General features: G+C 50.1%; 1 protein-coding gene across 1 annotated transcript in view; it reads right to left on the reverse strand.

The window, feature by feature from the left end:
* CFAP46 (cilia and flagella associated protein 46) overlaps positions 1-17,296 on the reverse strand; it is a 123,207-nt gene that overhangs the window by 12,114 nt on the left and 93,797 nt on the right. The window contains exons 44-48 of the mRNA XM_031949402.1: positions 16,355-16,586; positions 11,858-11,973; positions 10,629-10,750; positions 8,839-8,903; positions 7,266-7,442 (exon numbers count right to left, since the gene is read on the reverse strand). Of these exons, the coding sequence (XP_031805262.1) occupies positions 7,266-7,442; positions 8,839-8,903; positions 10,629-10,750; positions 11,858-11,973; positions 16,355-16,586 (712 nt within the window). The remainder of the gene's footprint in view (positions 1-7,265; positions 7,443-8,838; positions 8,904-10,628; positions 10,751-11,857; positions 11,974-16,354; positions 16,587-17,296) is intronic.

Genomic DNA, 17,296 nt, shown 5'->3' on the forward strand with positions numbered 1-17,296 from the left:
TCACGATCTTAGATCAAAAATACATCTAATTAAGAGATAAGGAAGGAAACTACATTTTGCTACAAGGTACCGGCGACAATGAAGTAATATAAGCAATAAATATATATATACATCAGGTGATATAGCATTCATATTCTTAGATACATATTAAGTGAGTTATAAGAGGGAACAGCAAAACTATACTAGTGGAGGACTTTCCTGTATGAAAACTAGATAAACTTAACCACAAAATAAACAAGAAAAAAGTTAAAAAGAAGAATAGAATTTTAGAAATGTTAGATATTACAGACCACTGGGAAAAACTGAATGGGGATAGAAAAGAATATACTTTTTTCTCAGTAGTACATGGCATACCTACACAAAAAATTGATTATTCATTACTTCATTTAATTTCCTCAAAGGCAGAAACTATATTAAATGCATCATTTCCAAATCATAATACTATAATCATTACATTCAATAAAGGGAATGTAATTCAGGGGAAAGATAGATGAAAAATTAATTGGAAAATAAATAACCGAATCCTAAAAAATAACTGAGTCAAAGGACAAATCAGTAATTTCATTAAAGAGAATGACAATAATGAAACAACACACCAAAATTTAGCGGAAGTAGCCAAAGAAATACTTAGAAGGAAATTTATTTATTTACATTCTTACATCAATAAAATAGAGAAAAAACAGACCAATGAATTAGGTGTGCAACTAAAAAAAATAGAAAAAGAGCAAATTAAAAATCCCAATTAATCACCAAATTCAAAATTCTGAGAATCAAAAGTGAGACTTACAATTGAAAGAAGAAAACTATTAAGCTAATGGATAAAATTAGGAGCTGGTTTTAAGGGGAAAAATAAGAAAAAATAAAGAAGAAAAGCAAACTTCCAGGATCAAAAATCTAAAGTTTCAAAAAATATGTAGGATGATTCACCACCAATGAAGAGGAATTTAAAGCAACCATTAGGACATGCTTTGACCAATTATATGCCAAAAAATTCGACAAACTAAGCAAAATCACTAGATATTTACACACACAAAAATCTAAATTACATGGATCAGCAGAAAAGGAAAAAGAACAGCTAGATCACCCCATCTTTGAAAAAAGAAGTTAAACACACTATCAATGAACTGCTTAAGAAGAAAATTTCAATACTGTATGACCCAAATATGATGTGAATACCTAAATTAGAAAATTTCCTTAATGAATATTGATGTAAAAATTTAAATAAAATACCAGCAAGGAGTTAACAGTAATATACCACAAAGATCTTCTCATGACCAGGTGGATTTATACCAGGAATGATGAGCTACTTCAATACTAGGAAAATTAGCAGCATAATTGATTATATCAAGAACAAAACCAATCATGCTTTTGATAAAATATAATATTTATTCCAATTAAAAATAGAGATCATAGGAATAAATAGAGCTTTCTTTAAAATGATATATAATATCTATATATGACCATCAACAAGCATTGTCTATAATGGGGATAAGCTAGAAGTCTTCCCAATAAAATCATGGGTAATGCCAGGGTGTCCATTATAGCCACTATTATTCAATAATGTACTAAAAATGTTACCTATAGTAAGAAAAGAAGAAAAAGAAATTGAAGGAATTAGAACAGGCAAAACTATCACTCTTTGCAGATAATATGATGGTATACTCTAGAAAATCAACTAAAAAACTAATTGAAGTTGTTAACAACTTTAGCAAAGTTGCAGGATATAAAATAAACCCAGCATTTCCATATATTACCAACAAAGTCCAACAGCAAGAGATAAATTCCACTTGACATAACTATAGAAAATATAAAACGTGACTAATACTGAAATGTTTTACATGATTGCGCATATATAACTTATATTGAACTCTTACTATTATAAGGGAATGGGAGGGAAGGAGAAAGGTAGAAAATTTGAAAATGAAATAAAAAATATAGGAAGATGGTGGAGTAGGTCAGAAAAATCCAAGCTTGCCAAATTTTCTTTACAAATAAGACAAAATATTGCTTCAGGGTGAACTTAGAGCAGCAAAAACAAGTCTCTTAGGAACTGCCAGAGAAGATAGAGATTTAGCCTGAATCAAGTGTAAACACCTCCAGCCTATCTCTGCTGAACCACCAAGTGCATGGGCCCTGAGAGCAGCTGGTTTGAGAGGTAGACTCAGTTTCAGGCACGGGAATTTTCATCTCATGGACATTGTTGGGGGTCAGGCAAGTGGGTGGGAAAATACTGAGGGAACCTGGGCTGCTTAGGGATACTAGACCTAACTGTGCTTCCAAGAAGCAATCCCTGGCAAGAAGGAACCAGCATGAGTTCTTGGTTTTGGTTCCAAGCCAAAGAGGAGAACTGAAGTTTATAGCCATTAGAAGATCTTCAGGGAGCAAGGGCATTTCCATCATTGTGGGTAAGGAGGATGGGGCAAGGGTTTGAGAACCCTAGCTATAGCTTGAAGGGGAAAAGATGATTGGGCCCATAACAAAGTTCAAAAACTAAAAGAAGAACCTGAAATTAGAGATACCACCCTTTACACACTAGGACTAGAAATGATTATGATAACCTGCTAAAAATAAAAAAAAAAACAGGCAAAGGAGAAAGAAGTCAACCATAGAGAGTTACTATAGAAAAAGAGAAGTCCAGGATATATCTTCAAAGGATACTCCTAAATCCCCAAAAGTCATATCAAATAGTCACCTATCCAAAAAAAATGTTCAGAAGAACTCAAAAAAAGATTTTAGAAATCAAAGAAAAGAGATTTAGGAAAAAAAAATTTAAAACACAAGAACAATCCAAGAAAACGAAGCAGATTATGAAGAGAAAGTCCCAGAGATCCAGAATCTTAAGAAAACAACTCCTTGAAAACTAGAATTGGGCAAGGGGAAGCCAATGTTTTAAAAGAGCAAGAAACAATAAAACAAAATAAATAAAAATTTAAAAATAGCAGTGAATGTGAAACATAAGAAAAACAACTGATCTGGAGAACAGATCAATTAGAAAAAAACATAAGAATTATCAGATTCCCTGAATAATACAAGAAATAAATTAAAAAAAAACTTCTCCAATGTTTTAGAACAAGAGGGGAAAGTGGAAATAGAAAAAAAAATCTATTGATCACCACCTGGAAGACAGTTTAGGATGAAAATCTACAGGAAAGTCATAGCCAAATTTCAAAAACTACAGGTTAAGGAGAAAATATTACAAACAACAAGAAAAACACAACCAATTCAAATGGATTTCAGATTCTTGGTAAAGAAAATAGTTCAGGGGGAGGATTCTGGGAAAATGGTGGAATAATTTGGTAAATTCCAAGCTCTTCAGATTTTCCTCACAGAACAAATTTGTGCCTTAGGGTGAACATAGACTGGTGAAAAATCAAGAAGACTTGAGGTAGAACAGGGATTCTGCTGGTACAACCCCAAGAAGACCCAAACACAGACCTCCAGGCCAGGGAATAACTGGTGTAGAGTACAAATACCTCCAGGCTAACACCTCCCGCCCGAAACACCAAATGGGGAACCCTGGGGCTTGCTGGGTTTGGCTGGCACCTCAGCAGGAACCACAGAAACTTTTACCTCCCAGACAGCAAGGAGTCAGGGTCTGAGTTCCAGCAGACTGAGGGAATTTCTGCTGATTAGGAATGCCAGGCCCAGCTTCCCTGGGCGGGAAGGGGTCAGCACATGGGGAGTGCAGAAGTAGGGGGCCAGGGACTCTGCTGAATGTGGGTACTTGCAGGAGTGGAGAGCTCTTGGTTTGGAGTTCCAGGTCAGAGGGAAGAGCTGCAGTGAAGGCAGAGACCCCATTCCCTTACTGCATGATTAAAGGTACTTACCCTAATGCTTCTTATTTAAAAAAAAATGAAGCAGCAAAGGAGAACAAATCCAACCACAGAAAGTTACTATGGGAATAGGGAAAACTGGGGTTCATCTTCAGCAGAATACAGTGAAGTAAAAAAAGGCTTCTTCTGTCCCAAAGAGTGATGCTAAATGGCTTCTTGCTCAGATTTTACAGAACTCAAAAAATTTGTAAAAATCATGAGAGATACTGAGGAAAAACTAAGAAGTAAATAAATAAGATCCATCCAAGAAAAACAGAAGATTATGAAATAAAGTTAATCAAGTAGAAAAGGAAATACAGAATCAGGAGGGTTAAAGACAAAAATAACCATGGAAATTAGAATTGGTGAGGGGAAACCAGTGAAGCTATAAGAGACCAAGAAATAACAAAACAGAATATGAAGAATGAAAAAATAGGGGCAGCTAGATGGTGCAATGGATAGAGTACCAGCCCTGAAGTCAGGAGAACCTGAGTTCAAATTTGACCTCAGACATTTAACACTTCCTAGTTGTGTTCCTAATTGTGACCCTGGGCAAATCACCTAATTGCTCCAGCAAAAAGAAAAAAAAAGGACAGAATGTGAAACATCTTATAAGAAAACAGATCAAGAAGAAAAATACAGAATAAATGAGCTGTTTGAAAACTATGATAAAAAAAGAACCTAAACACAATAATGCAAGAAATAATCAAAGAAATTTTCTTGGAGTGGTAGAACATGAGAGAAAAATGGACATAGAAAACCCCCCCACTGATCATCACCTCGAAGAGAGCCTTTGTGGAAAACAATAGGAATATTCTTGCCAAATTTTGAAAATCCCAGATCAAAGAAAAATTTTGCAAGAAACAAGAAAAAAATTCAAATACACTGGAGCTACAATTAGGGTGCGCAGAATTTATCAGCAACCATGATAAAAGAACACAGGTTCTGGAATCATGTACACCAGCAATCAAAAGAACTAGGCTTGTGGTTAAAAATATATCCAGCAAAATTATCCGCAATACTGAATGAAAAAAATGGACATTAAACAAATTTGCAGATATTTCGGACTTTTCTTTCAACCAAACCTGAACTCAGTCGAAAATTTAACATGTAAGAGCCAATATCAAAGATCAATTTCAAAGAACTTAAAACATGGACAAATTGTTCATGCCCTTTAAATGGAAATATATACCATATGTTTAAGAGTGAGATCAGCAATTAGGTAGCTCAAAAAAAAAAAAGATTGGGGTAGACTGGAGTGTGATCTGACTCTAAAAAAGAAAAACTGTGAATGATTTAGCTCTTCTTAGGAATACAATGATTCCGAGACATTTCCAGAGGACAAATGATGAATGAAACATACTCTCCACCTCCAAAGAAAGAAATGATATTGACCGAATACAGACAGAAGCATACTATTTTTCTACTTTTTTTCTCCCTTTTTTTTATTTGAGTTGTTTTGTAGAAAATTACTAATATGGAGTTCCAGGGAGAGAGCCAGATGGTGGAGTAAAGTCAGGAAGCTGCTTGAGGCTCTCCTAGTTTCCCTTGAAAACCATATGAAACCGACCCTCTGAATAGAATCTGACAGAATGAAACTATTCTCTAGCTCAAAAAACCTTCAAAAAAGGTCAGTTTTACTGGGATGAAAAGAGTGTTCAACCAGGTTAGATAGACTCTGGGAAAGCTGGGGAGAGGGTCTTAATCACAGCAAATCAGCAACTAAGACCCTCAGGCCTGGTGCAGTACAGGAGCAAATCAGTGGGGCAAATTCCAGTCCCAGATCAGAAGGCAAATTCTGGAAAATCAGGCTGTTTCCTGAAAAGAGCAGGCAAAGCAACCCCCTGCAAACATAAGGGGCCCCTGTGCTCAAAACCAAGGCTCAGAGCTGCACAGGAACCTTGGGACAGCACCTCCTTTACCCCAGGAGCAGAGGTCAACTATAAAAGTAAAAAAAAATACCAAAAGAAAAGGAAAGAAAACGAGCAAGAAACAGAAAAGCACCTTGACCATAGAAAGCTGCTACGGTGACAGGAAAGACCAAAACACAAACTCAGACAAGGACAGAATGTCCACAGAAGAAATCTCAGAGTGAGATAAATTGCTCTCAAGCCCAAAGAGGCTTCTTGGAAATGCTCATAAAAGACTTCAAAATGTAAGTAAAAAGAGGTAGAAGAAAATATGAGAAAAGAAATGAGAGGGATGCATGAGAGAGTCAACAGTTTGGAAAAGGAAGGAAAAAATTGTCTGAAGAAAACAACTATTTCAACTGTATGGACGTGTATACATATATTGTATTTAACTTATACTTTAACATATTTTACATGTATTGGTCAACCTGCCATCTGGGGGAGGAGGGAGGAGGAAGGAGGGGAAAAATTGGAACAAAAGGTTTTGCAATGATTGCAAAGGATTTGCAATGCTGAAAAATTACCCATGTACATATCTTGTAAATAAAAAGCTACAATAAAAAAAACCAACTATTTAAAATGAGGAAAAACTAAGAAGTAAATAAATAAGATCGATCCAAGAAAAACAGATTATAAAAAAAAACTAATCAACTAGAAAAGGAAATAAAGACTTACAAAAGATAACTGAAGAAAATCAACATCAAAACCTAGAAGAGGGCAAATGGAAGCTAATGACTCTGTGAGATGGCAAGAATCAAACTAAGAAGAATGGAAAAAATGGAAGAACATGCAAAATACCGCATTGGCAAAACAGTAGACCTGGAATACAGATCCAGAAGACCTTTTCCAGGACGCTGGGTTAAAAATGATTGGCCTGCCTGAAGGCCATGACTGGGAAAAGAGCCTGAACAGCATTCTGCAAGAGCTCATTAAGGAAAACTGCCCCCAATCTGCTACAAACAGAGGGGGGTACTCATTGAAAGAATCCACAGAGCGCCTTCAGAAAGAGATCCCCCAAGGAAACTCCCAAGGAAGTTGTTTGTTCGGTAGTTTGGGCACCCCTAGCGACTGGCATATTTTTCTTATTTAGTCATCTGTGACTCCTCATGCCCTCATTGGCATTTTCTTGGCAAAGATGCTGGAGTGGCTCACCATGTCTTTCTCCGTTCATTGTACAGATGAGGAAACTGAGGCAAACAGGAGTAAGTAACTTGCTCAGGGTCACACAGCTAGGGTCTGAGTCTGGATTTGAACTCAGGTCATTCTGACTCCAAGCCTAGACCTCTCTGTACCATGACTCTGGTGTTGGGTAGTTAATAAAACAGCCCCAGCATTGCCAGAGGCACAGGAAGGTGCTCAGACCTTGGGCTCCTGACTCAGGATCCGTCCTAAAGCCAAGGTTGGCCTGGGGTTTGCTGGTCTTTCCCCCCTTTTTTGGAAAACCTGGGAAACATTAGAGATGGAGACCCTCCTCCCCCCTCCCCGAAATGCCCAAAGGATGGGGGAGTTGGAAGCTTGGGGAGGAGGCAGGGCTCCCACCCACCTGTCTCCTCCTTGTGGAGGTGGAGGCGATTGGCCAGCATCTGCAGAGAGAGGTCCCGGGACACGGAGCTGATGGTCCCCTCTTCCCAGGCCGGGATCGCTTCCAGGGGAAACTCCAGGAGCAGCCGGTCGGCGATGAGGATCAGGTACTCGGGCACTTCCACCTGAGTGGGGGGCTCTGAGAAGACATGGGCTGGCTACCCAGAGCCTGGAGAACCCGGGCCCTGGGACCTTCCTGGGGGGCAGCACGGGACTCAGCCCCCACAACCGTCCAGGCGAGATCTGCCTTTACCATGCCCATTTCTCCTCATACAGGAACTAAGGAGGGAAATGGGCCGGCCCTTGGGAATCTTGGCCAAGCAGAGGGGCCCGAAGGGGAGGCTGACAGAGGGCCCGCTGAGCCTGCACCCTCGGATGCTGCTCACTATCGGGGGTCTTGGGCTGTGGGGAGGGGGAGCGAAAAACCCCACCCTTCACCTGTTTCCTTCCTCCTACAGAAGGTCATTTCCCCCCAGTTCTGGGACAGCCAGTTCTCTCCCACCAGTCCCCGAGTCCTCCCTTTAGAACCCTCCTCTGCAGCTCACCCCCTAGTATCTGACTTCTGGGATGGGAAGCCAGGGAAACTTTGTGCAAAGAACTTCCTCCAGGGAGCTAAGCCAGAAGGGCCGGGCCCCCAGTGGGCAGTCCCCATTCTCTGCCTCCTGTCCCACAGGCACACATCGGGGGGGGGGGGGAGATCTTCCTTAGGGATGCTGGAAGAATCCTGGAGGTCCCCCCTCCCCAAATCTCTTGACCAATGGAGTTCAGTGTCTGAAATTCACTGGAGATGCCAAGACCAATGCATGAGAGCATCCACAAATGGGCTACATAAATTATATAAAGTGACTCCCCCCATTTCCCCTCCTTTCTGTCCTCTCCCCCTTTTCCCTTTTTGCTTAAAAAGAATAAAACAAGGTAGCCCTAGACAGACAGCAGCATTCCATTCACAAAGTCGGCATTCAGGGCCCCTGCAAGAGCTGGCAGCGAACCACCCCTCGGTCCCATCTCCCCCTACTTCTAATTCAGTTTATGGTCAGGGGACGGGGCTGGGCCTTCTCTTCCAGAGCGTCCCCAGCGGCAGCTCCCAGATCTGAGTAACTGCAGACTTGGGGGCGTCCCGCCTCCGGGGAACGGTCACAGGGGCTGGATGTGGATGAGAGGGAGGGGGCACTATTTGACTGACTCAACTTCATCAATAAGAACTGGTTTTTTAAGAACACAAAACAGAGCAGAGAGCGGACGGCTGCTCCCAGGGAACGTTTTAGAGAAGAATATTCCAAGTCAGGGCCGCGGCTGAGCGGTGGCTGCCCATGTCCCCCAGAGCAGAGGTGCTGCCTATGTTGTATGGCGAGCATCTGCGGGGGCGCCCAGACTGGGGCTCAGAACCCCAGAGGGCAGCAATCTGCGGCACGGCAGAGATTAGCCCTGGTCATTCTCGGGGGGGGGGGGGGAAGCCGGCAGAGGCCCCGAGGCCCCCAGCTAAAGCCTGGGGGGGGGGTGGCCCCACACATCCGTCCGCCTGATGTCCACCTTACCTTGCGATGTTGAGGGAGGCTTCAGTTCCTTTTCTTTTGTCTTTTTTACCACTTCAGTTGGGATTCTAAGACCAAGGCACATTGTGAAGACATGCGTTAGACAAGGAAAGCTTTCCATAAGCGCGTCTCACAAAAGGACAATGAGCAGTGTCTGTACTCTGAAGGATCCTTCATTGGAAGGTCCCCCCAGCCCAGAAATCCAGGGGAGTCCTTCCTGAATGCCCACGCCATCTCCTGCAGAAGGGGGGGAGGAGGAGGGGGAAGAAGGAGGGGGAAGGGGGGGGGGGGAGAGGAGAGGGGGAGGGGAGGAGAGGAGGAGGGAAGGAGAGGGGGAGGGGAGGAGCGGGGAAGGATCTCCTTCTGTGTTTATCCTTCCCTGGTTTGGATATGAGGACTGTGTCCTAAATGGCTTCTGAGAGGGTGCTTCCTTTCTCTATTCCGGGGCATCACTGGGGAAGCCTGGACACTGATTGTTTGTTGAAAGGCTGAGGGAATTCAGGACCAGGAAGGCTTTTTCCCTTCAGTATCTTTTAAAGGAGGATCTTTCTTTTTTGATTTGGAGGGTTCTTTTTGAAGGGCCTCCTCTAGTCTGAAGGTTTCGGATCTGTTACAGAGGTAGAATCTCTGATCCCCCTTTCTATTTCTTCTGGCTGTGCTGGGATATCCTCTTGTTCCTTTACCAGGGACCGATCTGATTTTCTGCCCTCTTCATTTTAGTCCGATTAGCTAAAGCCTTCCCCACCTTATTAGTCTTTTCAGAGCACCACTTTTTGGTTTTAGTCTGTCAGCTCTCTGGGTTTTTGTTTTAGCTTTTTGGCTTCCAGTTTATTTCTCCTCCAAGTTTCCATGTGTCTTTTGTGCTTATTTCGCTTTGCTTATCAGTTAGCTTTCTCATTTTTAAATACAGTCTTGAATGCAGTCCTAACCCTAACCCTAAATTCTTCCCACCCCCTTTTGTCGATGCCCGTTTTTCCCAAGGGCTGCTTTAACTACATCTGAAAAATTCTGGCGTGTTCCTTCATCAATATCGTTTTCTTGCACATAATCACGTCTGTGATTTGCATCTTGGTCTGTGCATCCCAAAGGATTTCCTATATCGGACCATAGGATTACAGCGTTTCCCACATGCACATTATTTTTGGTTCTGTGTCCTTTTTGGGGTCACTGAACTAACTGATCACTGTTTCGTCCCATTCTGGTATATAAAGGTGGTTGTTACCATCTCTGCCTTTTTACGTGTGTGGGTAATATCCAATCCCAGGATCAGAGACGGAGTGCTCCCATGGACTTCCACCATCCAGATAATAATCCCTTCATCTTACAGTTTGGAAAACTGAAGAGGGCTGACCAGCATCAGAGACGCGCTGATGGGGCCCTTCCCGTCCCGTAACGCCCTATCAAAGGGGACCCGTTCTTAGCTGCCTCCCAAAGGGAGCGTTCAGGTGTACGTGGCAGGTTGCCTTCTCTGACACACTTGGGGTAGATGCCTCGCAAAGGGCTTTGATCACCTTTTCCCCAAAAGTCCAGATCTGTTTTTTGGGAGAATGATTGACCCAGTTGACAGGTCTGCCGACAGTGTACGGGCGCTGAATTTTCAAAGAACTTTTCCCCAAGATGGTAGGCATGCAGACCGGCCTTTGGACCCTGCCCCGTGAGGAGACCGTGTCCCTGACTGAGTCCAACCTGTCTGAAGGACGGTGGGGGCTCGGAGGTGCTTTCCGGAAGCTCCTGGCAGCGTCCTGAAGGAAACGTGTATCTGTGTGGTGGAGGTGGACGAGCCCCCGACGTACCTGACATCCCAGTGGTGGACGGCTGCACACACTGGCTGCAGATACTCTTCGACAGACTTGGTGATGCTGTTGAAATCCTGGGCCAGCTTTTGTTCCTCCGGGCCCATAGTTTTGTGCATTCCCTGTTTGTCCAACACAGTGTCATTTAATCAGGGTTTCCAGACCTTTGCCCGTTCTAGAATGTTGGGGGGCTGGTGCGCTCCCATTAACCCCACCCGTGACCGCCTCCATCGGGCAGGACCGACACAGCAGGAGGGGGCAGCCCAAGGGTCCTCGGGCAGAGGCGGCCAGGGAGGGGGAGAGTTCGTCCCGGCTCTTCAGGCACTTCTGAGGAGCATCTGGGCCAAACTCTGAATTTGGAGGTGAGGGGGCCGACAAGGGACCTCACATCAACACGGGAGTCTGGGCTGTGGTCTTGGGGCCCTTTGAGGCTGCACCCCCTCCTCTCAGGGTCGACAAGCTGACTCCCAAGGCCCCCTGCCCCCCCACACGCTCCCGACTGCTCAGGTCCGACCCTGGGGCTCAAGGGAGGGCCGGCGAGGGCGGCTGGTCTCCAGGGCCCAGGCCGGCTGCCCCTCCATTGCAGGGACCCTCAGGGGACTGTCCTTGAAATCAATGAGAAGCCCTGATGGCTGGGGTTTGGGAAGGTGGACGCAGGAGCTCAGATCAGAGCGATGACTGCCCTCCTTCGAGGCCTCTGCCAGGGTCCCTGCCTTTGGGCAAAGGCCCTGGGAAGCTCTGGCTTCCCACCCCCCCAGCCCCACCCCCACCCTGACGGGGGTGAGCGGTTTCTTCCAATGGGGCTGGGGACTGCAGCCACCTCGCTGCTCTCCCCGCCACAAGCCCCGTAACAGCGATGGGCTGGAGCGTCCCACGGCCTCCCTGATGCGGGCCCTGAAGTCGGGGGCTGCTCCCGGCCAGGCGGGTGAGGCTCCCCTGGGGAGAGGGCCCCATGGTGGCGTCCGTGCCCCCATCTTAGCCTAAGGGTCCGGCCTCGGTCCCCTGTAGTCAGGAAGGCGTCAGGCCGCCCCCGGCTGGGCTCCGCGCTCCACCCTCGGCTCTTGTCCCCGGTCTGTGACCAGTGAACTCCTTCGCCAGACGGGACCGGCCCGGACTCCAGGCCCCGATTTCTGCTCCCTCGGCCGGGAAGTTAAGGCCTGGAGGCCCAGGAGGAGGGGGTGGGAAGGGGAGGGGGAGTCTCAGCGGGAGGAGGAAGACATGCACAGTACCAGCGACATTTCCTCAGGGGAGGAATGAACGAGGGTCTCCCTAAATTGGTTGAAGGAGCTCAGAATTTGTATGATGACGGAGGAGTCCCTGTGCATACGGAGGACCTTGCACTGGCCTGTAGAGGAGAAAAAAGGAGGTTCAGAGATGGCCCCCAGAAAGAGCCTCAGGGGGGCAGAGATACAACCCCCCCTTCTAGCAGCCCGGTTGCGCCCATAGGGACCCACAGGAGCTCCCCTGGGCATCTGTCCCCTCTGGCCCAGAAACCCCATGTCACAGAGGACAGAAAGTGGCTGCAGGAACCCCAGACCCAGAGCAGCTCATTCTAGCCCCAAGAACCACAAGCTCCACAGCTCAGTGATAGGGGACCCCCACCCCAGGGGGAAGGCTTACAGGGCACACTGGTGAGTGTGTGTGTGAGTGTATGATTGTGAGTGTGAGAGTGAGTGGGTGTAGGTGTGTGTGTGTGTGTGTGTGAGACTGTGTGTGGGGGTGTGACTGTGTGTGAGTGTGTGACTGTGTGAGTGTGTGTGTGAGTATGAGTGTGTGTGTGCGAGAGAGTGTGTGACTGTATGTGTGAGTGTGAGTGACTGTGAGTGTGTGACTGTGTGTGTGACTGTGAGAATGTGTGAGTGTGTGTGTGTTTGTGAGGCTGTGTGTCTGTGAGTGTGTGATTGTGAGAGTGTGTGTGTGTGAATATGTGTGTTTGTGTGTGTGACTGTGTGTGAGGCTGTGTGTGTGTGACTGTGTGAGAGTGTGAGTGTGTGTGAGCCTGCTAAGGGGGTGATAGTTTTCTTGGACATGAGGGGGGTCTCCCACACTTACTGAACCAGCTCCCTCCCCCACAGTCCCCCCAGGGAGAGGCCCCACGGGGCCATGGCCCCGCCCTCAGCCACATGGCCCCCAGGCCCTTCTCACAGGAGGGCGGCCATGAGACCAGCCTCTCCTGGAGCTGCGGAAGCCCAAGTTCTGAAGCAGGAGGAGGTTCCCGGGCCTGGCCTCCAGGCTGCCGTCCCGGGGCCGGGGAAGGGGCCCTTGTCACAGTCCCAGTTTCTAGAGCATGTTCCACTATGACCTGTGGGGGCTCCGCCCCTGGAGGGAGGCTTTATTATCAGCCCCTTTTGACAGATGAGGAAACTGAGGAGGAGAACGGGAAAGTCCGGCGGGGAAAATCCGAGACCCGCTGCCCTGAGAGCGCCCAGGGGCTGTGCCCCGGTTCCTCAGGACGAGTGGTGACAGCGGCCAAGGCCACTTGGCCAGGACGTTGCCCGCCCGGGGCCCTCGGCCGCCGGCCTCCCAACAAGCCGGTCCCTCGGAGGCAGGAGGGGCAACCGGGGCTGGGGGGGGCGGGGCTCCCAATCGCCCGGGGCCGGGGTGAAGACCCCCCCTCCCGACTTATGGGTTTCCTTGGCCAAAACAAACTTGGGCTTTGCACCATGCCTGGGGTCCCCTGGAACAGAGCCCACCCCGGGGCCCCGGGGGCAGATGCGGGCCGAGAGACCCTGCCGGTGGGGAGTGCGGGGGGGGGTGGCGCCCGTGCGAAGGGGCACGTGTGTGGGGGGGTGTGCAGGGCGGGTGGGGGAGGTGCAGGACAAGGGGGGGAGGGCCAGTCGAGGCCCAGGGCCCGCCCGGGCTTCCCGGTTCCAAGGCCGCTCGGCGTCCGGTCTCCCGGGCGGGGGGCCGTGGCCGCGCTGCGCCCCCTCCAATTCCTTGGCGGGGCCCCGGGCCCCCCGGTGTCCAGGCCGGCCCGGCAGAGGTATTTTGGGACGTTTGGTTCAGGAATCCCGGGGGCCCCAGGGGGCCAGGGCCCCCGGCCCACCGTCGGGGTGCTGGGATGATGACCCGGTGCTCGGGGAGCTCTTGAGAATTTAAAGTGCTGTCGGTCCAGTTCTGAGGCCTGGGGGAGGGCCCGCGCTCGAACCTCGGCTCCCCACCTCCCCTCCTCTCCGCCCCCTCGCGCCCCCGCCCCCCTTTCCTCCCCCCCTCCTCCCCTGTCTCCCCTCCATTCCTTTCTCCCCGGGGCCCTCCGGAGGAGGGGCCCCTTTCGGCCCGCCTCCGGTCCGCGGGCCCTCCGCCTGTGGCCGCTCCAGGCGCCTCCCTCTTTGACCCCTCAATCGGGCTCCCACCCTTCCAAACTCGGTGGCTCCCCCCTTCCCTCCGCCTGGGACCTGGAGCCGTGGAGAACAAGTTTTATTGCCTCAGGGGGTGTCCACCCGGGGAGGGGGAGGAAAGGGGGAAGTGCTCTTAAGCACTCAGTAGATGAGGAGACCGACACCAAAGGCAAGTCCGGGGTCCCCCGGCTGCCGTCCCTCAGTCCCATCCAACTTTTGGTGTTTGGACCTCAGGCATTGGGAGTTTTCTTGTCAAACGTGCTGAAAAATCTTGCCATTTCCCTCTCCAGATCAATTTGCAGATGAGGAAACTGAGGCAGAGGAAGTGACTTGCCCAGGGTCCCAGGACATGTAAGGCGGGTTGAACTGCTCTTGCCCGGTCCTTGTGCCCTCCTTAAGTCCCCCGGGAACTCGGTCCTCACTGCCCGGCCTGGGGCAAGGACCCAATCCGTGCTGGGCCCCTTTCATCCTTTCATCCTCCCTTCCCTTGGGGGCCAGACCCCCTTTCTCCTCCATGAGGGCCCTTGGTGGGGCCTTTGGGACAGAGACCTCTGCCGCCAGGGGGCGGCCCCTCGGAGCCGCTCTGGAGGCCTTCCTGGCGGCAGCGGCCCCCGGCCCAGCTTTCTGAAGCTTCCTTGTCTGCTTCTGCGTCCTGGCCGCCCTAACCCTCCCGTGACTCCTGTCTGCTCCTCCCAAGTACACGTGTGTGTGTGAGTGTGTGTGTGTGACTCTGTGTGTGTGAGTATGTGTGTGCATGAGTGTGTGTGTGTGACTGTATGTGTGTGTGCATGCGTGTGAGGGGACTTGTATGTGTAGTGGAGTTGAGTGTGATGTGTATGGTGATGTGGATGTAAGGTGTGCAGGGTGTGTGTGATGGTGTGGGAGTGTGTGTGGACTGAGTATGTGCATGAGTTTGTGTACAGTGTGTGTTGTAAAAGTGTGACTGTATGTGGACTATTATTTTGTGCACATGTGTGTGGGTGTGGCTGGGAGGTGAGGTGTGACTAGTATGTGGTGACACGTGGGAGGTGTGTGGAGGGTGTGGAAAGGTGTGTGCATGCGTGGAGGGGGACTTGATGTGTGAGGTGGGTGTGGACGGTGTTGGGAGTGTGGTGTGATGGTGGTGTGTGTGCATCGGGGTGTGTGTGACTGAGGCAGAGTATGTTGGGTTGTGTTTACGAGTTGTGTGTATGGGTGTGATGTGTGTGGACACGGTGTGAGTGTGGAGTGTGAGGTGACTGAGATGTGTGTGGACACGTGTGGAGGTGTGTGCATGGTGTGAGGGGACTGAGATGTGAAGTAAGGTGTGGACTGAGTATGTGTGTCTGAGTGAGTGTGGGAGTGTTGGTGGACTGTGTGACTTGTGTGTGTGAGGTGTGGGAGGTGAGGGATCTCCCTCCAGCCTTTTTTAATTTTTAATTTAATCTTAATTTTAATTTAAGTGTGAAGAGCCGGCTCTCTGAGAGCCACTTTTCCGGCTAGCTGACATTATTCACCTTCTCTCCATCATCTCCTTTAAGTCTGAACAAACCACCAAACCCCAAACCCAACCCTGGTCTAGAAACCCAACTGGTTTCCTGGGTGTAAAGGCTGCCCCCAGTTCCCCCCACTCAGGACTCCCCCAAAGTTCTGTCCTTGCCCTCACTCTCCCCTCCAGCCTTTGAAGAATTGTGGGAGCTCTGAGGGGAGCCCACGCTCTCCCCGAACGCCAGGCTCCAGCCCCCTCCCTTCAGGCTCCCCAGGGGCTTCCCAGAGGACCCGGGGAGGGGGTATGGAGGGGAGAGAGGGAAGGAGGGTCCAATCTGGGGGGGCTCTGGGAAGGAGAAGGCGGAAGGAGGCCTGGAAAGAGCTGGAAGGGATCCTGGCCACTAAGGTAGGCCGAGGGAGGCCCTCATCTGGAGCCAGCCCTGGGGAGGGTTTGTGGAGGGTCCGGGGGTCCTCAAGGGCAGGGGTGGGAAAGGGTGGCCCAGTAGCAACAGGAGAGAGGGGGGACTCCCCCGAGAGTCCCAGGGGGCTGCCAGCAAGGACTTTGTGGGGGAGAAAATGGGAAAGTGGCGAGGAGGGAACCGGATGCTGCCGGGATGGCACCGGGAGACCGCGGCTGGGGAAAGGACCGTCCCAATGGTGAGGAGGCAGTGAGCAGGAGTCCTCCCCCCCTTTCTCTCCATCCTTCCCAAGACTCCCAACTTTGTTGGCCAGCCGGCTGTGGATTACTGTGGGACCATGTGCCCCAGGCAGAGGGGGAAAAGGTCCAGGCCGGGGGTCCGGCCCACATGGGCCTGGAGAGAGCAGCGGGGCCCTTCAGAACTTGCCCAGGAAACTGGAGCCTCCTCCGAGAGCTCCGGGACCCCTGCGAGGCGAGGGCAAGGCGGCTCCAGGAGCTGGCACGTGGGCGCTGCCCCAGCTCCAGGCAGACGCTCAGGGACACCGGCCGCTGCCCGCCAGCCTGGGTGGCTCCTGACCGGAAATTGTGCAGCTTCTGCTCCACGCGGGAAGAGGGTCCCGACTTCAATTTCTGCAGCCTTTCGTGAAGCTGGAGCAGGGCGGCCATCTGGGAGCTGCTGGTGTTGGTGGTGATGGAGACCAGGAGCTTCTTCATGGCCAGGGACGCCAGGCAGCTCTGGGGATGGGACCCCCACGGAGCAGATTAGCGCGGGCTCCCCCACCCCTCTCCACACACGGGGGACCTCGTCTGCCCGAGTCCAGCAGACAGTGGGCCCCTCACCACTGAGGGCAGCGGCAAGGACACGACTTGGGGGGATGGGCAGAGGGGAAGGGAGGGCAGAGGGGAGGGCCAGGAGCAGCTTCGGTTCCTCTCTGCCTTTCCTAGAGAGAGCCCTGAGCACCCAGGTCGGACCTTGGCCCTGCTCCTGCTACCTGAACATCTCCAGTCCTGATTAAGCACCATTATGATCAAGGCCTTAGGCCTGGTTCTTTTCCCCGCCCCCCGGAGCCAAGAAGTGGGCAAGGAGAATGGGCAGCGGCAGCCCTGGGGCCCGGACATTCTAGGCCCGAGCAAAGCCACTGCGGGGGGCACAGGATGCCTGAGGGGACTCGTGGAGTCCGAGGCAGAGGAGGGGGAGCTCCAGGCTGGAGTCTGTCCCCAGGGAGACCCTGCAGGGCGAGGGGAGGGCCAGGAGAAGGGCTTTCTCCCCGCTGGGTAAGGGCACTCTGATTCAGCCCTTCTGAGAGAGAGAAAGGAAAGATGGAGACGGACACAGAGGCGGAGGCAGGGAGGGGAGACAGAGATGGACAGAGAGCCAGACACAGAGAGCCAGACACAGAGGCGGACACAGAGAGCCAGCGGGTTTGCCATGGGGGCGTTCAGTG

The sequence above is a fragment of the Sarcophilus harrisii genome, chromosome 2, assembly GCF_902635505.1.
Source record: "Sarcophilus harrisii chromosome 2, mSarHar1.11, whole genome shotgun sequence".
NCBI lineage: Eukaryota > Metazoa > Chordata > Mammalia > Dasyuromorphia > Dasyuridae > Sarcophilus > Sarcophilus harrisii.